General features: G+C 43.8%; 2 protein-coding genes across 4 annotated transcripts in view; one reads left to right on the forward strand and one right to left on the reverse strand.

The window, feature by feature from the left end:
* LOC111645621 (large proline-rich protein BAG6-like) overlaps positions 1-5,366 on the forward strand; it is a 22,965-nt gene extending 17,599 nt beyond the window's left edge. For all 3 annotated transcript variants that reach the window (XM_087170589.1, XM_023394876.2, XM_087170590.1), the window contains 5 exons: positions 339-401; positions 1,600-1,797; positions 2,615-2,722; positions 3,535-3,681; positions 4,053-5,366. In XM_087170589.1, the coding sequence (XP_087026715.1) occupies positions 339-401; positions 1,600-1,797; positions 2,615-2,722; positions 3,535-3,681; positions 4,053-4,151 (615 nt within the window). In that variant the 3' untranslated portion in view covers positions 4,152-5,366. The remainder of the gene's footprint in view (positions 1-338; positions 402-1,599; positions 1,798-2,614; positions 2,723-3,534; positions 3,682-4,052) is intronic.
* A 2,374-nt stretch (positions 5,367-7,740) lies between these two features.
* cunh6orf136 (chromosome unknown C6orf136 homolog) lies at positions 7,741-21,239 on the reverse strand. The gene is made up of 7 exons (XM_023394868.2): positions 21,003-21,239; positions 19,175-19,424; positions 17,753-18,424; positions 15,455-15,543; positions 15,133-15,333; positions 14,884-14,953; positions 7,741-12,323 (listed from the first exon to the last, which is right to left on the reverse strand). Exons 2-7 carry the CDS (start codon positions 19,271-19,273, stop codon positions 12,180-12,182), a joined length of 1,275 nt encoding a protein of 424 aa, XP_023250636.1. The 5' UTR covers positions 19,274-19,424; positions 21,003-21,239; the 3' UTR covers positions 7,741-12,179.
* Positions 21,240-22,790: the final 1,551 nt, after the last annotated feature.

Below are 22,790 nucleotides of genomic sequence, written 5' to 3' on the forward strand. Positions count from 1 at the left end.
CTGAACAGTACAGAGACATGTGGTCTCACTATTTGGCAAGCAACAGGTCACTCTTTTTATCTAATGTGTTATAACAGCTTATAAATGATTTTTAAAGTTGGAACAAGCTCATTAATAAACTAGTTATAAACCATAATCCTTTATAAGGGGGGTCTTGTTATAGAGTGGTACCTGAGGGTCTAAGCTGGATTCATTTATAGTATCAAGTATCAAATTCAATATGCACATAACAAAATAATACATGTGTATGAACGTTGCCCTGCCTCGACAACAGTAAGTTCAAACCCGAGGTGTGAATACCGAGGCCCAGATTCAGTAACACATGGGTGTGGTTTCAGGGGGATGTGAACCAGAGGTCAGAGGCTGAAGCGCAGCAGCCGTCAGAGAGTCCCAGCGTGGAGGTGAGCCTGGTTCTGTCTCATTTTAAACACACTGACCTGAATCTCTCCTGCCAGTCAAGCCTCTTCTACAGCGACCTCTCTGCTGTTAGTGCAGATTTCCGGTCATCATCAACAAGTCCCGAATGTTAACCTGTCTCTCAATACCTAGACTCCTCTGCGGCTCTCAAATTGGAATCGGGCCATAGTGTGACACCCACAAACCAGCTGTCATGTGGAGGGGCTAACCTGTCTCACAGGAGGAAAGAGAACAGAGCACAGTGCAGGTTCCTCATAGAGATGTATAGTGACAGTAATAACTAGAGTGACACTCAGTAGATCAACACCGCCACCAAGACTAAACAATCCTACGCATTAAAGACAGTGATAATAACTTCCTGGCTCCGCCCCTTTAACCAGATCTAAAAGTAATGAGTTCTTCTCTGGCCCCTCCCCCATCCCTGCATCAAGTCTGGTTCAGATCAGTTCAGAGGCCTGTGCTACGAAGCTGCTTATCAACTGGCTCAGGTAACCCTGGGTTCACCTGTCCGGGGAAAGAGCGCGTTCATGTGAAAGAGGCTGAACCATGAATGAAGTTCTTAATATGATATGAAAAGAAACTCTGATACTTGCCACTTATAGCAGCTTCCAAAAGGGATGTTCAACAAGGTGAAATATAAACAACATGATCAGAAAGAAATATAATTTCCATATCTAAATGTAATTTTATTAAAGTCAGACTAGAGGTATATTGTAAATAAGTGGATGAATTATCATGAAGTTTCTCTGAGTATTTTCGCTCTTCAGTCTGATGAACAAACTGTTCTGAGGTTTTACAGGATTTCATATAATTTGACTTGTTTGACTCTCATCACAGTAACTTGAGAGTTCCTCCCTCCTCTGCTGATTCTAGCTGCCGTCCTGCACAGTCGCTGTTTCAGTCGTACAGATCATCAGAACCAGGGAAAGTTGTTATATAAGAATATAAAATATTTCTATCACTTTGAACAGCAGGTACAAATGGAAAATGTTGATGTTTTCACATGCAGAAAAAAAAATCATTACTAAGCTTGAAAACATGGAAAACGATTTGGATTATTGTCTAATCTAAGATTGTGATGACCCTTTTCTGTCTGTTAGACAACGTCAGTCCTGTGCAGCACAAACACACGTCAGTGTGACGGACTGAAAAACTCATTCGATCTCTCCACCCCTCTGTCAGATGGAGGAGAGTTTGTCTCCGGCCGCAGCCACCACAGCAGAGGAGGCCATGGCTACCTCAACTGACGGCGGAGAGAGGGGAGCGTCTCCTGGAGACAGCACCGCCTCATCAGGGGACGCTCAGTGTCCTGCTGGGGCCCCAACAGGACGAGAGGAGGCAGCCCCCGAGGTGGAGCCGTGGGCAGCAGCTGTTCCGCCTGTAAGGAGTGAGGCTTTCCCTCTGAGTTACATGGAAATACTGGGAAAAGTACGGTGGGTGACGAGAGCAAATGCACTGCGATGGCCCAAAACACTAACATCAGGAGAAGCCAGCTGCAAATTCAGAAACGATGCAAATTCAAAAACAGACGAAAATACAAAACAAATACAAGAACAGAAACATGCTGCAAATGAAAGAACATGCTGCAGGAAGACAAATCAAAAACTTCAACAGCAAACATGCTGCAAATACAGAAACGATGCGTGGAACACCTTGAGTATAAGCTTGAGCTTCGACCCGAGAGGCCAGACCTACGACCAGACCTTTGACCTATGACCTTGGACAAAAGGAGAGATTATGAGGAAAGAAAGAAGAGGCGACATAAGAAAGTGATAAAAGTGTTCTTTTTTACATTTTGCCGTAGTTTTTACAATACTATAAGAGAGCAATAGAAAATGTAGTTAGCATTAGTTTCTGCTTTGTTTCTGAACTTGCAGCTGGTTTCTCCGAATGGAAGAATTTTGGGCCGCTGCAGAACGTTTGCTCCGGTCTGCCGCCGTAGAAAATGCCTTTCGGGGTGCTCACACACTATGCAGGGAAATAAGAAAAACACATAAAGATGAATGAAACCTGACACAGTGACAGGACAGACTGAGACTGACAGAGGTCACATTTATATCTGTGTGTCTCTTTTACAGCTGCTCTTAAAGTGTGTTCATGTCTCATGATGTTGAAAAGTGCAAAGTGCCTCTCCTTCACTGTAAAACTGTGGCCGTCAGTTCATTGGATTATAACTGTACCGTAATGTCTCTGTCAGGAATGGGTTCCCATCATCAGACACGACATGCTGTCTCAGAGGAAGATCAAAGCCCAGCCGCCGCTGTCTGACGCCTACCTGCACGGGATGCCCGCCAAGAGGAGGAAGGTGAGCGGTGCAGTCTGAGTGTTTATCCTCCGTGTTTCAGCTCTTTTCTGACTGTTATTAAGTGAGGAAGGTGAAAAACAAATAGAACTAACCGTGAGGAGCTGTCTCTGAATACTTTAGTTCAGCACAGGTTGTGAATATGAATATATAATGATGGTAAAATGAAAATCAAGCTATATACAACTGTTGACAGCAAAAAGCAGCTGTGGCCACAGGCTGTTACTCTTCAAAACAGTCTATACCCAATAAGACAGAGAGCCACATGACACAGGCCCTGTGTCCCACAGTGTGAGGCTAATGCAAAGTAACATCAAACTGTTTGCTTCATAATCCATCACAAACAACTCCAACTCAAACCTTCTAACAACTAACTCTCTATGGCCCTATTCACACCTGTTCGCACCTGTTCAGATGTATTAACAACCATCTCAGGTGATCTGAGTTCAGGTGTGAACGCACCTCAAGATGCATTGAGGACAGTTTTGAGATGCGATCACTCAGACCATATTCAGAGGTGGCCATATTCTTTCAACAGCGTGAATGTGAATGTGTCATGGGCCACATTGTAGGACCACGTACTGACAGCCTGATCAATAATCAGTAATTACTAATAATAGTAATGGAGGCTCTGGAGGCATCACTGTTGTCAAAGTGCTGCTATGAAGACAGAGCCAGGCTAACAGTTTACCCCTGCCTCCGGTCTGTCTGCTAAGCTAGGCTAAACCCATCCTGATCCTGTCTCTGCAAGCATGTTTCCAGAAATGTCAGAGTGTGTCTTTTAAGAGTGTGACAGCGATGTCTCCAATCCTCAGACCACCCAGTGTGAGGGACCACACCTGTCTCTGTCTGACGCCGTGAGTCGAGCTGCTCGGACCGCCGGAGTCCTGCCTGTCACGGCCCCGAACAGCCTGCAGGGAGAGCTGGAGAGGCCAGAGCTGCAGGAAGCATACACCAAACAGGTAGTGATGTCAGATCACATCTCATATAAACCTCGAAAAACACACACACACACACACACACACACACACACACACACACACACACCATACAGATCATATTCTTTTCATTTGTACGTCTCTATAACTGCTTATTGTTTTTGTTTTCATTTACATGTCTGTCTATTATGTGTTCCCTTCATGTCACACTTGTTTTTGTTCTGCAAAGTCACTAATAAAGAAAACTCAATCTACACAACTGTCCATAAACACATCACCTCAGGGCATTCTGGGATAGGGTTACACCCACAACCCTAACCCTAACTCCACCCACGTTATCCCATTATATAAATCAGGATATTTCACTAACCTGCTGTGTCTCTGCGTCCTGGCAGGTGAAGAGCGACATCAAAGAGCGTGTGCGAGACGATCCGGACTACAGCTCCCAGAGATTCCCCAACACACACCGCGCTTTCTCTATAGAAGACTCCTAATCCTCTCCAGCCATGTGCCACAGAGGGCCGAGGCCAGGTCCAGAACAGAGGAGCGAGGCCAGGTCCAGAACAGAGGAGCGAGGCCAGGTCCAGAACAGGATCTGTTCCTGGTACATGTAGAATGGTAACATCCCATCGTAGACGTGGCCTGTAAGGACGACAGCTGCTGAACGGTTCCTCCTCTCTTGCTGTAGTTTGGTTAGAATGGAAAAACCTGCAGACTGTGGCCCCTCCATGGCACATGGTCTGAGGAACTATACGCTCTTTGAGTCACCTCAAGCTAAAACATTCCCTCTGCTCTCTGACACCTCCTGAGAAACTAATGATGGAATCACTCAGTCAGGTGTCAGAGTACTAAACGCTGAACATAAGATCTGCCAGCAGCAGCTCAGTACAGAAGAGGACTGGAGGAACAGTGGAGAACTAATCCTCTTCTGTCGGTCTGAAACAGTCTGAGCATCGCAGCCTCAGACCGGTGTCAGGACCGTTAGGACAAGAACTGACAATTCAGTCGTAATGTTCTGAGAAAATAAATAAATAAATAGAAATAGTTACACTATGAGAATAGAGCTGCAATGTTACAAGATAAAAGTTATAATAATGTTGCAAAGAAAAAGTTGTTGCAAAAACAAAGTGATACCATGACAACAAAGTTGTAACGCTGCAAAAAAAAAAAGTTGTAATATCATGAAATAAACCTGAAAAGTTATTAGGAAAAAAAGTCACAATATTTCAAGAGTAACATCATAAAATGATGAAGAGTGAACTGACAGTCCGGTCCTCTAGATGCAGTGTGATCAGATTTGTGTTTCCTGACACTCCGTCATACTGAGCACTTCTGTCCTACGTTGCACATGTATTTGCATTATATATTAAACTGTAAATGAGAGCAAACTGTATATAGTAAATGGGGAGTGATGTCATAGAGCTGTGTCAATGTCAGTCAGGTTAGTGCTGTTGCCATGACGTCAGGTTTTTATCTTTTAGCATCATGACAATAGACGTCACGGATGATTTGTTTATGTCTGTATCAGCACTGACAGTGGTGTCTGTCGTCTCTAACCACGTATCCTCCTGCACTGTTGTTACCTGCCACAGCCTGATGGTGGTGATGTGTGTGTGTGGAGCACGGCTGCAGTCAGTAGAGGTCTGTCCAACTGTGAATGGTTACTCTGTGCTTGTTAACATCACTCAAATAAATCAAACTTCAAATCAGTGTTTCCAGTCTTTATTTACAGAGTCTCAGGTTTAGAGTCGCACAGTGTGTCCAACAACAGATGAGACAAGTCCATGGTCCACATGTACCATGCAGCAGCTGTGTGAGGCTGTTTCCCATCCTCCTGTGTGTCTGCACAGGAAGTGTTTCATCCTTTTGCTGCTGTCGACACAGATGGCGTAACAGCTCGTGGTTTACGCCCGAAAACACGACCTGGGGTGTTTCACAGTGTGACGACAGGGTTCAACTGTCTTCAGGTCAGAAGTCTTTAACACGCAAGCATCAACCCCAGAGACTGAAACATGAAGCATCAACACTGAAGGACCAAAACCTGCAGTTCCTCTAATGGCCACTAGAGTCTGGCTCCAACAGTGAGTCAATCCCCATAGACTCCCATGTTAAAATGCCTGGTACAAAAACTGTTTTTTTCTCTAGAGCTAATTTCCTCTTTCATGACAACTGTTTATATAACTCATTTGTTTACATTTTACTAAAGTTATGGAGAATTGAGGCCGTGGCCTCTTTAAGTCACAGGTGGGTGAGCGCATGCTTACCACAAACCAGTATGAACCGAAGTCTCGGCTCCACATCTTTGACCATTTTTGGATTAGCTGGGAGTTAGGGGTGGAAAAACAACAACAATGACATGAGGAAACATCAGTGCAAAACACAAACCTGTAATATTAGTGGAATAGAAAAAGAAAAAGAAAAAGAAGGGGTGAGCTGAGGGACAGGGATGGTTGAGGAGCTGTCACCACCATCTAACACTAAAACTTTATTTCCTCTGGCTCCTGCCATGCTGTTTCCAGCCGTGACTTCATCCAGGTTTTATCTCATGTTTTGTTTTCTGGTTCAAGGCCTGTGCCACAGAGCAGGACTCTAGTTAGTGAGGTAAACCCTGGGTTTTCTACAGTGGTGGTTCTCCTCTTACCAGGGGACATCGGCATGGTAACTTGCACACTTAACCTGCTCTGGAGCACATGAAACTCATATAAAAGCTCCGCCCACTGACCAATCAGTTCTCTTGGAAAATGGCGTCACTGGCGGTAGACTATGGCATGGAGCTCAGTGGATCGCTCGGGCTGCTCAGAGACCATTTCTTATGAGCGACCCTCAATATTCCAGAGGGTTCCTCCTCAGCAGGAGTGGACCCTCCTGTCTTCTTCATTTCATTTTTTTCCTGTTGGTTGCAACAGTGTCAAATTTCACTGTGCTTTCGAACACCGACATCATCCTACAACAGAGACCAACACTAAAGCTGACTAACTGCTTTAATTATGTTTTTGTTTCCTTTTTATTTGACAGCCTGAGGCTGCAGCTGTCATACAGACATCTAAACAACACACGCATCTGATGGAATACACAGATGTAACTATAGATCTACTTGTGCTGATGATGAGCGGTGATACTATAAGTCATTAAGTTACACATTCACACAGTCTGAGATTTTTTACTAGATGTCCTTCTTGTGTTTAACATCTTCATATTTTTCTATTATAATTTCCTCTTTGTCACTCCACTGCCACTAGACTTGTCCATGTTTCCATGTTTGTGATTGGCCATATGCTGCGAACTCCGCCCCTTTCATCTGAACACACTCTGGAAAACCTGGGTTGACTTGTTGAGCTGATAACCAGCATTGTGTGACTGCTTAGCCTGACTGCAGTTGTTAGGCTCAGTGAAGTCAGATAAATAGATATCCTGGATCTGTTGACCCTGCTTTGTAGTACAGGCTCCGCCTCCATGTCTGTTTTCCTCTGAGGTCACGTTTGGTCACATCCAGCTGACGCGGGTGGGAAGGTCATTGGTTTTGCAGGAACTGAGTAATGAACCAAAGCGTTGGAGATTCTGACCTAATGATGCGCCAGAGGAAAAGTTATTGGATGTCATTGGGGTTCATCCTCTGATGGTCAAAAATAATTGTACCAGATTTCATGGTGATCCATCCCATAGTTGTTGACATATGTCAGTCTGCATTCCTGGAGCCACACTGCTAGTGTGGCTGAAAAGCGTATTTACTTCTCCAGCCAGTTGATCCTGCTGGGAACAGGAATGTGCTCAGCTGCATTTTTAGTTAGCTGTTGATTAGATTGTGAGACATCTTCAACACAAAGCTGACCATTTCTCCTGAGGGTGCCACAAAACAAAATATCTGCGGTGTCCAAAAAAAAGGGAAGGGTGCACCCCCTGGGGAGCTGACAGTAAGGTCAGAAAGGTCTGAGGGGTTCATCCTCTGGAACTGTGAATATCCACAACAGATGTAATGTCAGCCTGGTCAGTACTTGTAATATCCTCCTCTGGGCCAAAGTGGACCCCCAACACACTGGCATCACCATCACCATCCAAAAATGACAAATAACATTAACACTGATCTTTATTCATCATGGGATTGTTTATTCACACAATCAGGATTCACACAGGAGTTATTGCAGAAGTACATACGGGAATTAAGCAACACAGAACCCGACGAGTCATGTTTCTAACACAGGCATGACTGATAAATACACACCAGAGCATGTCCGATCCCTGATGTACCACAGCTAGTTACAGCATGCTTTATTGCTCGGTTTGGAGAAGCACTAAATATTTTCAAGCAGTGTGAAACTTTACAGCGAAGTCACAGCAAATGCTTGAGCCCCCACCTTGAGTATATACACCAACTCATTTAGGCACAACTTCACAACCAAGTCAAAGTTCAAGAGAAACTGTTCCTATACGGACATCTTTGCGTTTAGCAGTGATGACAAACATGGATGCATTTAGTACAGGTCAGAGCTTTTTTTTTTTTTTTTTTTTAAAGGAACAGCTGGAGGCTTTCATCACACTTTAGTCTATAACCATGTATTCATGTGTTCATTCATGTTGCACAGAGCTAAGCAGCCAGTGTGGCACCTGACAAGTTTTTGCTGACATTAAAAAAAAGCATTAGTCGTCTCAGATGAGGAGCTGATGAATTTCCAGTGCAATGACCTGAATATAGACGTTTCTTTACTGTTGCCTTTCATTAATTTATGAAACAATTTTGTTGTGAGATTGGACAGTGACATTTGGCTCGTACTCCATTATGACCCTGCTAACATGTATATTGAGCTTTATGAACACCAACACGACCAAAAGTGTTTGCCCAATCTTTGAAGACTCACTTTTTATTTTTAAAGTTACAGTTGAATACACTGCTGTTACTGTACTTGGGTTGATTTTAGGTTTTTGATTTTTTTTTAAAATCCCACAACCACTGTGTGATAGTTGTGTGTAGTGCTAGCACTCAAGCTGTTGTTGGTTGGATGTGTTTGTCACTCTGAAGCGTTCTGCTCAGCAGAGTTGTAAAGAGTGGTTATCTGAGTGACCGTAGTCTTTCGGTCAGCTCCAACCAGTCTGTCCATTCTCCTCTGACCTCTGACCTCTCACATCGACACAGAGCTGCTGCTCACTGGATGCTTTTGTTGTTGCTCCACTCGGAGTAAAAACTCTAGAGACTGAGTGTGAAAATCCAGGAGATCAGCAGTTTGAGAAACACTCAGACCAACAATCATGTCACTGTCAAAGTCACTGAGATCATGTTTCTCCTCATTAACTGCAGCTCCTCACCTGGATCTGCAGGAGGTTATACATTAAACTGCTGCCATGTGACTGGATAATTCTAATAATACGCAGGTGTACAGGTGTCCCTAGTAAAGTGCTCAGTGAGTGCATTGTACTTCTGAGCCGAACGTTTGTCAAAAACTACAGTAAGCAAGAAACTACTGAGCCTTTTTTCAGTCTATATATATATATTTTTTTTTTTTTAAAGATGATCATCCTTAGGAACCTATGGGTTTCACACAAACAAGGGCAACCCAAGTATTTTCAACTTTTTTTGATGATTTGATGATTTGCGAGGCTCTTATATGAACTTCACAGCTTCGCAACACTGACAGACACATCGACCATGAGAAGGCGAAAAAGGTTGGAGAGATTTCATAAGTGTGTAAGAAAATCCTGTAAGGGCAGGCAAGACGAACAGAAACGGGGATAACGTTGCACTTCCTCCCCTCAAAGACATTCATGGTACTGCACTGGCTTGTGACAGAAGTAGCTGTATGTAAGTTTTGCTACTGCTACAAAGCTAATGTTAGCATTAGCAGCTGTTTACTTACCAGTCTGGAAGAAATGTTGTGAGTTCAGCATCAAACTTCATTCCTTTCTATTCCTTTCAACAGCTGTCCCCAGAGGTGGAGACAAACACCAATGTTAACTCTTGTCTCTATCACATCTTTTCTTCTACTGAAGTTAGCATGCTAACCAGCTAGCCCAGGCCCATCTGGTCACTTTCTGATAGCGACTCACTGTAGCAATCTGCCGTGAAGATGTAGCTGCTCAGAGGACAGTTGTAGCATTAAAATAGAGAATGTTAAGTGAACAGCAGCTGCTAGCAAAGACAACACGGTCAGTAACAATGTAATTCATTATCATTCACCACAGTATTCAGTATTCACCACAGCTAGTCCAGGCTGATGAGAGCCAATCAGGAGAGACTGTGGGTGTGACGTCACCGTTTCCAAAGGTCTCAGTTTCTGTCCGTGCAGATACAACACAAACTCAGAATTTTCAAAATAAAACACAACCCCAGAGTTTTCAAAATAAAATGGGGCCGACAGAGTTTCTGAAAGTCTCTGTTTTAGGAGATGGAAAACTCCGGAGTAAATGTAGGAAAAGAGACAAGTTTTAAAACTCAAACGTAGTACTGTGGACGAAGCATGAGTGTGGCCACACTTCTGTCACTTTTCATGTGAACAAATGAGGGCAGCACCATGAATACCTTCCAGGAAAGATTCATTGCTTCAACATTACTAAGACATAGATCAGGGAGGCAGCGGGCTGCAGCCAGGACGAAGTGGAACAGGTAAAAATCTTAAGTCTGCAACCTTTTATTATTATTCAAGTACCTGTATTTACCAATTGTTCTTTTTTTCTGTTGCGTTAGTGATTTAATAGCATATGATCTGTACAGTGTCAGTGTGTGTGTGTGTGACAAAGTCTGATTTGAACATCTATAATCTAAGTGTTATCAGTGTGTCTCCCTCTCTGAGCGTATTTAGTGAAATGTAGTGAACCAGAGGTTCCAGCAAAGACACAAGGCTGCCATCACGCACATCACCTGTGATTTACACAAATAGGCTTCACTTAACCAAAATAACCTCTTTGATCAGCAGGATCACGTCAACAACACTTCCCACCAGAAAATCTCCCCATCGAGTTAAAGTTCAAGTCATGATTGAGTGTTGAGAGGCCCAGATCACAGCCAGTCTTATTTTATTCAACTATACCATAAGTGTGCTTGGACCCGGACCCAGACCCAGACCCAGGCAGAACCCACAGCTAGGAACTGAAAATGAGCCGATTCTCAAAACACTGCATGACACAAAGAATACATCACAAAGGAGATATTTATGTTAATGATGAAGTCAGAAACCCCCCAGGTGTCCTGGGACCAAGCTCAGGTTGAAAATCACTCCTCCACATGAAGCCACTGTGATACTGAAAAATAGTTCATAAAAAGATGGATATCAATCTGATGTCTGCATGTCACGTACGTAGCTGGAGCCAGGACGCGGTTAGCCTAGCTTAGCGTAAAGACTAGCAGCAGGGGACAGACCTAGCCTGGATCTGTTCACAGTTCAAAACACAGCAAACATCTCTAAGAATGATTAGCATGTTGTAGCTCGTTAGTTTATTGTGCACACAAACACTAACCCGTTAACGTGAGCGCCAAGATGTCCTGCAGCCGCCACGCAGCCAGTGTGTTCCTGGCCTTATGCAAGATGTGCAAAAAGAAGCCGATAGAAGCCGCCATGTGTAATTGTTCATACACTATGTTGCCGGTGCACTGCAACACACATTACTTACATTTCTTGAGGTGTGTCTAAACTGCATTAATGTAACTGCTTTGTGTTCATTCTTAATGTAAACATTAATATTTCTAATAATGCACCAGGTTAAAAGGAAAAATTTACAGCATTCATATCCAAGCAGAACTGCTGTTGTTCATATTCATATCGAATCAAATCATATCAAATTGGGAAATCAGTGTCATCTATTTATCTTGAGCTGAAGTTTGAAGCTTTGTAGATTTATGTCCCGACTCTCTACAACCAGGGTAAAGTTAGCATGAGAGTACACACCGTTATGACAATAGGACCCAGGTTGAAAAGTACGGTCATTTCCCTTGAACACACAGATATAGAATCGACATCCAACTTCTCATCTTATTTGCCAAAATGTTGAACTACTCGTTATAGAGGAGGAAGAGTGAAGTGACTTCACTGGCAGCTGCACATGGCTGCAGCACGTGAGATGTGTGATGCTACGGCAGAGGTTAGCGCTGCGCTACAAAGTTACTCATGTTCCCTCACGTGGAGTCTGATCACAGTGTTCTGATCTGCAGAGTTGATCAGTTTAATATTCAGCTTAAAAACAGAAAAACTGAGTTTCACATTCTATTTAGAAATGATTTTGTCTCATGTTCAGATTTTTTTCATTTGTGTGGGAAAGTTGGAAAAATTACACCAGCTGACTGGCAGAGACGACAGCCCTGTGACACCGGGAGCCTGTGTTCAAGTTAACCAACAACAGCTAAAACTACATTTAGATAAAGGAAAAGCAGTGGAAGGTCTTGACTTTGTGTTTTAATTCAGAAGCAACTACACGAGACTTTAGAATTAAAAAAACGAACCTTCCATGTTAATGTTCCTATGTTGAAAATGAACAAAGCTTTTCAGAGTCACACTCTGTTGATTCCACCGGCCGTTATTCCTCTAATGGTCATCCTGGGGTCAGTTTCTGCTCTGTCGAAGCGAGGACAGGAGGAGGGGCAGCAGGTTGAGAGCAGGTCGATGCTCCTGCACCCCCAGAGCCACCAGAGCCCCCGCCAGGAGGGAGGTTACTCCGGGAAGGACAGGGGGCTGAGCGGGCATCACCTGTAACACAGAGACAGAGGACAGTCAAACAGGAAGCTGAGAGTCTGTAAACAAAACACTGAATCTTCGGGCGCAGAGTGCGCTGTGTATAACCATCATGTTAGCCTCTCCTGTGTAAGACAATATCAACTTACCCAGACTTTCTAATGTATAAACAGATTAATAAAATGACAACACACATGAATCCTCCAGGGCCCAGTGCACTATGTATAAAAGCCAAATAAGGGCTGCGCATTTAATCAAAATATACTGCACTGATGGCACATCCATACGTGCTGTGTCTCCCAGCACAGTCTCAAGAGCATGGAGGAGATACCAGGAGACCGGCCGTTACATGAGGAGAGCTGGACAGGGCCGAAGAAGGGCATCAACCCAGCAGCAGGACCGGTACCTGCTCCTTTGTGAGGAGGAACAGGAGGAGCACTGCCAGAGCCCTGCAGCATGACCTCCAGCAGGCTACTGGTGTGCAAGTTTCTGACCACACTGTCAGAAACAGACTCCATGTGGGTGGCATGATGCCCCACATCCTCTAGTGGGACCTGTGCTCACAGCCCAGCACCCTGCAGTTCGACTGGCAGGTCTGCCACTAGCACCCCATTCTCTTCACAGATGAGAGCAAGTTCACACTGAGCACATGTGACAAGCGTGAAAGAGTCTGGAGACGCCGTGGTGAAGGTTATGCTGCCTGTAACATCGTCCAGCTTGACAGGCTGGTGGTGGGTCAGTGATGGTCTGGTAAGACATATCCTTGGAGGGTCACACAGACTGCCATCTCACAGCCAATGGTACCTGACTGCTGTTAGGTACTTGGATGAAATCCTCAGAGCGATTGTCAGACCTGACACTGGTGCAGTGGCCCTGGGTTCCTCCTTGTGCAGGACAACGCCCGGCCTCATGTGTCCAGAGTGTGTAGGCAGTTCCTGGATGATGAAGACATTGATGCCATTGACTGACCCACATGTTCCCCTGACTTAAATCCAGTTGAGCACCTATGGCACGCTCGCATCAGTGCATCCAACGCTGCCAAGTATTGCCACAGACTGTCCAGGAGCTCAGTGATGTCCTGATCCAGGTCTGGGAGGAGATCCCCCAGGACACCACCCACACGTTGTCAGGAGTGTATACAGGCACGTGGGGGCCATACACACTGCTGAGTCACATTATGAGATGCTGTGATCTCAATTTGTTACTTTGTCATTTTGTTCTCTATACAATGAACATCTATAGAATGAACATCAGTAAAGATTTTCAACTATGTAATTCCCTCATCAAGATCCGATGTGTGATTTTATAGTTTTTTTGAGCAGTGTATAATGGAAATCACAATATGGCCAAGTGCAATATCCAAATTGCAGGAGCTGCTATTTTTTTTGATAAAGGTAAAATGTTTCCCAACATTGTTTTGCATTGTTAGCACCATAAGTGTTATGCTTCATGCTACAGAGACGGCCCGACCTACACATTTTTTCGGTGAAAATGAAATGAAAAAAATGACCATACCAACTGAAATTGCGATAGCTGCAAAAATAATAACAATAATAATTTAGCATATTTTGCCCTACGCCATGTGAGCCTCTCCCGTGTAGAAAAATATCAAACAGTTTATTAAAACAAGTAGCAAATCGTAGTCAGACTGTAATTTATAAACAGATTAACAAAACGAAAACACACATGAATCCTCCTCTGCCGGTGTCAGCTGTTTAATAGATACTGAATACATACAAGTTAAAATGAACAAGACTGGGTCTACACCTATAGTATATGTCTGGACCTCCTATGGTCAAATTGATTTTATAACTGTGACATCGTCTGACAAAGTCACCAAATGCATGAATTAAAGACAAAGACTGAGCTGTGATTTCAGCTGGATTTACTGTAACATGATCACTCACAGAGAAAGTTAGAAGAGACAGACTATCTTTATTATTTAGTCTCTCACACAGAGCACAGTCTGGATTCACAATAGTTTAGTCTTAATTTACTTCAACTCCAGAATGTAACAGACTTATTAGAGGCAGGTCATGTCTAACTCCCTCTGTTTGATATGTAAAGTTGGTCTTTGTCGTTAGTACGAAGCCTCGTTAAAGATGACTTCTCTCCCTCCCTCCCTCTCTCCTGCTCTCTCTGCTCGGTGTTTAGTTATTCCTCTGCCTCCTTCAGTAATAGTGATACATGTAATGAAAGTAGTTTATTTGCTGTAATGAAGCGAGGCTCAGTGTATTGGAAGCGCTCCCCCTCTTCCCTGCAGTTCCTGAGCAGCTGGGAAACCAGAGCAGCTCAGAGGACTGCGGTCAGACTCCGCTGACCAGTGGTTGAAATATCATCAGTCAGTGACATTCACAATTATAGGGCTATAGGGCTAACTTCAACATTCACTTCATCTTCATTCCATCAGTTTTAAAGGACAACAAGAGTAAAGCTTAACTCCTTTTCCATCCTGCTACTGGGACTTCTCGTTCTCTCTTTCAGAAACACTCAAAAAAAAAAAAAGAAAAAATCCAAAATCCACTGCAGTCACTTGTTCATGTCAGCAGGTACTTCATGGGAGTAAGCTGCTTACCTTTTCAACTTTATGACAATGAATGAGTCCATCTTGCCCGATGTAAAAAGTAGAGAATGCATCATATGACCTACAACAGATGACATTTGGATAAGTAAGATTGTAAAGACTTAAACACCTGAAGTCAAACATTCTGTATGATGCATATTTTATTTAAGCAAAGGCTTTAAAAATAGTGAATTACAGACAGACTAAACCTAGTAAGAGTTGGTAACAGCACCACCTTCAGCTTCTTGTTCTGTGCGTTACCTGTAAAGGTGAGTCTTGTCTTTGCGATAGAAGCGCAGCAGCAGAGAGTGGACGGGAAGGCCTCTGATCCTCCAGCGAGCCTTGATGGTCCCGTCCTCCATGTGCTTGGTGAGCTTCAGCACCTCCAGCCGAGCCTCGGCGTAGTAACAAAGACACAGCAGGCGCCACAGGGAGAGGGTGAGCTGGTACAGCACACGGCCTCTACACCAACACACACAGCGACAATCACAACCAGAGAAACCTGGATACAGTATGTAGTCAGAGGAGAGCAGTGTCTGTAATGATGCGTCACCATTAGCTCAAATTGAACAAACAGATTCACCTGGTCTTGGTATTCAAGAGGCCATTGATGAATTCCATATCGCTCGAGTACATGGTGTAATCGTGGTTCTTTATAAAGAAACTGGGAAGCTGGAAAACAAACAAATGAGTTCACTCAGTGTGTAGTAAGTACAACTACAGTCGAGAGCAATCTGGCACAAGAGCTCGACAATACATTCTATCTTAATGAAGCTGGCATTCAGCTGTTAAAGCAGACCAGCAGCAGCGTCACAGCGAGAGCGCCACTCATGCCTACGTTTCACAGCACATGTGTTATAGATGTAGTAAATGTTTTATAGTCAATTTGAAACACTGGAAGGATGAAATATATAAAAGAGCTGAATCAAAAACCGGCTTCCGTTCCAGAAATAAGAAACCGTCTTCAACATCCCACTGACATTTGTAGCTACAGTAAAAAATGAAGATCCAGCCTTGGAACAGAGCCAGTCTAATATTCTCGTTATATCACTGTCATTTTGGTTCATGCATCTGCTCAACACTCAAAAGAGCTGGGTAAACTGGATGTTGGATCAGAGGGTGTAGTGATATATTCTCAGGGGTCATAGCGCTGAGACAGCTCAGCCAATCACAGAGGAGCATGACGGCAACAGCTCAGCAAGAAAAAAGGAAAAAATACTTCACAACACTTTAGTTAAAAAGTTGGTCAGGAGCCAATGATGCACAGAATTAATGACCCTTATTAACCCAACACAGTGAAATTTCACATGGTTCATTAATATTCACAACGAAACATAACCACTGCAACTTTGGCATTAGTCTGTTACTGTTGGATATTTGCTACAACTATTTATTTTGTTCTCACCGATTCTTGAAATCGGCAGATTTCAGTGCAGTGACTTCGCTCCTAACAAGTGGCTTTATTATAAGACCTAATTTCAACCAAAATCCCAACAACGTGCTTTGTGCTGCCTCATCAACAAGCTTCCTACCTGTCCCTGGTCGGGTTAAAATATATACTTACATTCATTCATTGTAAAAATGAAAATAAAAAAGGTACAAGCGTAATTTGATCAAACTCCAACTGGCCAACATGATTTTTCCATTTTAATTGTGAATGTCTATAACACACAACCTTTCCCTCTCAATTTATCATCATTCCAGAACTGAGAATGCAGCTGTCAGCAACAGGGAGCCACTCTGGATACATGAATGGGGGTCGGTTCTGGTACTGTATTTTGTGGGTGCACGTTTGCAAAATGGGACCCATGTAGGACACTGATCACGGTAAGGTCTAACTATCCACAATTCAGTAATCTTACAGGAGGAGCTGGTTTGTTCCATTTGAACCCGGACGTCTGAATTTACGAGTTCCCTGTTGGAAATTTCAGCTGGAACGCTGCACTGAAGTTGGATTTCTGACTCGTGCGATCAGAAACCTCAAACCTCAAAATCCAATGGCTGCTCTGCACATTAACGAGAGTGAACGCTGTAGAAATTTACTGTTTATTAGCACTTCTGTCGTATTTGTGTCTTATTAAATCAGCACTGTCCAACTTCTATCGGTGAACATGTTGCTGCGGTGTTTGAATGCGCAAAATACCATTAATACGTTGTTGCATGCATTTTATCCTTATAGACATTTGAATTAAATTGTGTCATAATCAATGTATGAATTCTTCAGATATGGCCAAAGACATGTTTTGTGAGGTCACAGTGACCTTGACCTTTGACAACCAAAATCTTATTAGTTCATCCTTGAGTCCATGCCAAATTTGAATAAGCTCCCTGAAGGTGTTACTGAGGTATCGCCATCACCAGAATGGGACGGAGGCATAAACACACGTGTTACTTAAACGTTTCATGTTACTGGATGTTTGGGTTTAGAAGTCCTCACTTCCCCACCTCACCACTTCAGACCAGCAGTGACAGCCAGTGACGCTGCAACTTTAATTCACGCACAGTGAGTCTGCATAGAAAGAGCTGCAGCTGTGTTTTTACACCGGTCCATCTCACACACGTCTGAAAGAACACACACGCTTCTGTTGTAATCAATACAGCTATCACCAGAGGCCACGGAACACCTCGCTCACTCGTGCTATTTGCTCGTAATAAAGTCCTAAAGCGTGTTTTACACTTCACATCTATTTACTCATGTTTTACATGCGACACTGCAGTGATCGTATGTTGGTGCTGAGCACTGCCAAAACACTGATGACCTACAACTCCATACTGTGCCTGAACGCACCCTGTGTGAGAGACAGAGCACTGACGCTGATGCTGCTGCTAACACTATGCCTCCTGTGTAGATCATGTTATCAGACACAGTGTGTATTCTTACCTCTATCCTCAGTCTTTCATACATCGTGGCCAGTTTCTCCTCTCCTTCACTGTCTCCTTCAGTGTGCCCCCCCCCTGTAAGGCTACACAGAGTGGTAGGATGCAGAAGAGGCAGCTCCACAGGCTTGTTGTCAAGTCCAATATCCTGGTTCGATTTCAGCCCACTGCCAGGTACCGGCTCTGTGCCCGGGCAATGAAAACAATAAAACTGAGAGCCATACATGAACGGTGCAGGACACTTCTCCGCTTCAAACAGGCTTCTGAAACAGCCATGCTCTCTCTCTACAGCATCAACACCGTTTCTCCTGAAGCTGTCCATGCTGATGTCATCCTCCCTGCTGCCATCCACCGTGGTTAGGGAAAAGGAGAACTCAGAGGACTTGTGAGCCCCCAGAGCGAGGAGCTCTCCTAGTTTATTGTGACCAAACAGAGGGATCTCCAGCAGGGTGTGGAGGCCGTCCGACTCGCCCGGTCGCACAAGCACACACACACTGAGAGCCTCCTCCCAGTCCTCTTCGTAGTAACCCCCTCTCTGAGGCTGGCTGGCATTGTGGAACGGGTGGGACAGCACCGGCTGCTTATTGTTCTGATATCTCAGGCTGTTGGGCGGCGCCAGGGCCCATGATGCACTGGTCAGGGGCCGTGTCTGACGGATCCACAACCAGTCGAAGGCCTGAAAGGGCAATAAGGGCTTGTATGTTAAAAATCATTTCACCATACAAACAACATTTGCTCAGATACTGTGTTGATGCTGACATTTCATTACAATGGCAGTGTGTGCATCCTGTACAGAGACAGGTCCAGGACATGGTTAGGCTAGCTTAGCACAAAGACTGGAAGAAAGGGGAAACTGCTAGCCTTTAAATTAAAATACAAACAACTATAAAGCTGTGTGAATTATACTGTAAGTTGTATCTAATCCAGGGCTCCAGACTAACTTTTCCACTGGTAGCACTAGTGCTACTAACTGTCTCAGCTGGTATTAATTATCATGGTATGGTATTAATCAATAACCTTGCATGTTGATTAATAGTTGAGCAATTATTCTCATCTAACTGCTGAAAAGAAGAAGGGAGGGGATCAGAGCTTTTGGTGATGCATTGGTCCCTGCAGGTTTTGAGTTTCTTACTGTCGTTGTACAACTTTAACCTTTTCGACCTGAACTGTGTTGACCCGCAACCACAGCCATAGCGCTTTAAAGTGGTCCTTTTTCTTCTTTACTGGCTCAGTCGGTCTCCCTCTGCCTGCACTCTCATCATCCGTGGTTTTGCAAATGTGCACTGATGATGAAAGTGCAGGTAGAGAAAGACCGACTGAACCAGTGAAGAAGAAATAAAAAGTATTCCAGAGGGTCACGCGCACAAATATTGTCAAACCTTCACCAATTCAAATGTGAAATGAAAGAGGGGATCAAGCAGATTACCTGGCTGAGAGTCCAGCTCTGTTTTGTGATGGGTTGCCTTCTGCCATGGCTGCGGACACAACCCACCCAGAAGGCGATGCCCCCTCTGCTCACAGCCATTCACCACAGGGGCCGAGGCAACCCCAGTCACAAGCTAGGCATCACCCGCAACACACAGGACGCCGCAAAGACACACACACACCGTGTTCTTAGGACCTTATGACTGTGGACGACTCCCAACTACAGCAGCAGGTTTTCCACCTCCACAAACCTAAGACCACAGAGAGGAGAGGGCAGAGCTAGTGACAGTGAGACCCCCAGAGTTTCCACCAGGACACTGGCCATTTATGCCGCTTTACTTTGACTTACATGAAAGTAAACTGAATACCTTTTGGAATTTGAAAAGTTGGTCAGTCAAAACATGCATTCTGAACATATCACTTTAGGGTCTGAGTAATTGTATTTTAATAGATAATGAAAATAATCCATAGTTACAGCCCTAATTGGGACAGAAGATAAAATGATGATGACACTATGATAACTTTTCAAAGCTGTAAAATTTTGTCACATACTGTAATTAATTGCTGCACAGTGTTTGTAAACTCATTGCTCTTGAACTTTCCTGGATTGTATTTCATTGTCTCACCAGTAGTTGACGCAACAATCAATGCAGCTCTTTGTGTTTTTTTTTATTTTTTTTTTTTTATTGCAAGACCTGGTTTGCTGTGGGCTGTGAAACCAAGAGAAACAAGAGCTGACAGATCCAAAAAAGCTGTGTGGAGCTGAGGGGATCTGCAGAGTGGGTGATAATTCTCTGTGGTTGGTCACTATGAGCAACATCTTTCACACTATAAATAGTCATTTGATCCATTGTTGATGTACAATAATTATGTGCAGCTTTAAAGACAGGAACAATATCATTTTGGCAGATACTTAATGTTGAAGTATCAGTATAGGAAATAAAAAGGTCAAGCAAATTCTAGTTGAAAGCACTGATGGGGTTTTCTCCGACTTGGGTCCACTGAGGTTTTCTGAGCCAATGCCAGGAGCACATGACCTGCAGCAGACCACAAGTTTATAATCAGAGACTGCATGGTGACAGAGGCTGACTTTACCAGACATGAACATACTACAAAGTAAATGTTTCACCAGACTGCAATCTTACAACTTGTGCACAAGTGAAAAGGAGCTGTATCTTCATTATAAACCTACTTAGTGAAGAAAATTGCTTGAAGACCTCACGCAACCATCATTTGTGAGCTGTGGTTTCTGACATTTTAAATACAATTATAAACGGTTCACTTAATATAAACTTTATAGTGATCAATAAAGAGTAGCGTTAGTCGCAGCCCTAATACAACGTCCTACAAATACATCAGATGTCATTACTAAATATCCTCAGCTAATGAGCTAGTGCTGGTCATTTGTAGGCATGGCAACACTTTCGGGTTATTTCAGTAAGAATCAAGAATCCCCATTTGGCGACAGAACAGAGACAACACTTTACTGTTGTAGTTTTAAATAAACTGCTCTAACAAGGAGAGATTAGCGCCACTATTTCTCACTATAGCCTCATCCTTTATGTAATGTCATTCAATTAGAGTTGCATTTTAAGTCGCTATTGATCACTATTCAGTTACATTTTAGAAGAGGCCGTTTTCTCCACAAATAGCCAGGACACAGGGTCGACATATCGTCCCTTAAACGTTGACACTACCTTCCATGCTGTTAAGCTAGCGCTGGCTGCCCACCGTGACAGCCAATGATAGCTACTAGCTTGCTAGGCTAACTCTCTACCAGCTATAGTGAGCTAGCCACCGGCTTGGCAAATGTCCACCTGTAAGGTTACCTTTTACAGACGAAAACCCGCTGAAGTCCTGCTAGATGCAATGCTCCTCCAGGAGACGTTTTGTACGGCAATGACGGGTAGGTTAAGGCTAGTAACAAGCTAGTTAGCATTACTTAGCTAACTCACACAAATGTCATTCCAGCCCTGTATGTCCTTGCCGGGCCAAACACAACTCACGCAGCCAATGGTAATGCAGCCAATGATAATGCTGCTTTCACTGCTGTTGGAAACAGGGCTACTGCCCCGACGACCACGAACTTCTTCTTTTTGTAATGGTGGGTGGCAACCAACGTTAAGGCGTATTACCGCCACCTACTGGAGTGTGGATCGGAGTTACTGTAAAATGAAAAAATAAATTATATTTATTAATCCAGTTTATCTCTCTCTCTCTCTCTCTCTCATTATTTAGTTATTATATAACTTACCTGTTTACATTTTATTAACTCTTAAAGTTATGCATAATGAGGGAATGGCCTCTTTGAGTGACAGGTGGGTGAGCTAGAGACCAAAACTGTTTTGGTAACACATGTTTATTTATTACCAGGTGAGCCACCACTGGAAACAATAATTACTATTTGCAGCTCATGTGTTGTTAAGTTGATGAAGATGTTTTCTGAATTTGTTTGCATGTATGTGCATCTGTTTCCGAAACTGCAGTGCATTGAGCTCTCAGGGCCACCATACTTTTTTCTTAGTGAGGTTCCTATTCCTATTGTAAATGAAAAGGAAATGAGCTTCAGTGCTTCCTATCTTATCTCCTTCAACATAGTACAATTCCTTTCGGCAGCAACCTTTGTCACATATTTGTAGTTTAACCCCAGAGCATCTATTTTATGTTTGTGACACGATCTAAAACTTCTGGAAATCCTTGTCTGATTGACTGAGCTCACACCCGTCGCTATGGGCGGGCCATAGGGGGCCTGGCCCGCCCCCAAAAATGCTTGTGCCCCCCCCCCCCACTTGAGGCACAGATCTCTTAAAGAGATTACTTTAATTCTTATTTTATATTATCATAGTAGCCAATTTCGTGTTGAGAAATACTAATGTTGTATTATTTATCATTAAAACATTAAAAATATAAAGAAACAATGGTGTGATTTTGTTTGATTGATGGGAATGTACACTGCAACAGCCTATCACGGCCTTACAGGAAAGGAAGTTACGCTACGTACGTGAGGTAGCCTGCGTCAATGTAGCCTGCGTCAATGTAGCCGCTCAACAGTTACCGCGCATTTTTGAAAGTGAAGCTGGATGAGTTTTCACCGGCTTACTATTACATTTCTAATTCATCATGGATATTCGTAAGTGGTTGAAAAGCCCAGCAACAGTCTCCTCTGCCAAATCGGATACGACACCGACGCCTCCTGATGTCGCTGGAGAAGCAGACCGTGGACGACAGTCTGAGCCCGTTGCTAGTAGCTCCGTGGAGCCCGACCCTGGGCCTGGCAGGACCTGCAGCGGCCACGGAGCGGAGGCTACTAGCAGGTCAAGTGCAACCGCGACTGGGGCAGTTATTTGGGCCACAACTGCCTGTTGGATCAGTGGGCGTGAGTGACCTCGGCACGGACAAACCCAAACAGGTTGTGTTGAAGAAATATCCAGGCAAAATGTTTGGTTCAAAAAAATGATCATTTTCCTCTAGCTGGTATTTGAACAGGGACTGGCTTGAGTACTCGGTGGAAAAGGACGCTGCGTTTTGTTTTGCCTGCAGGAAATTCAAATCTGTATCATCGGACGCGACCTTCTCCATTAAGGGATTTAATGATTGGAAACATGCAATTGAAACAG

The sequence above is a fragment of the Seriola lalandi genome, unplaced genomic scaffold (genome assembly GCF_002814215.2).
Source record: "Seriola lalandi dorsalis isolate HSWRI2012SDOR001 ecotype SW California unplaced genomic scaffold, Sedor1 jcf7180002054954, whole genome shotgun sequence".
Lineage (NCBI taxonomy): Eukaryota > Metazoa > Chordata > Actinopteri > Carangiformes > Carangidae > Seriola > Seriola lalandi.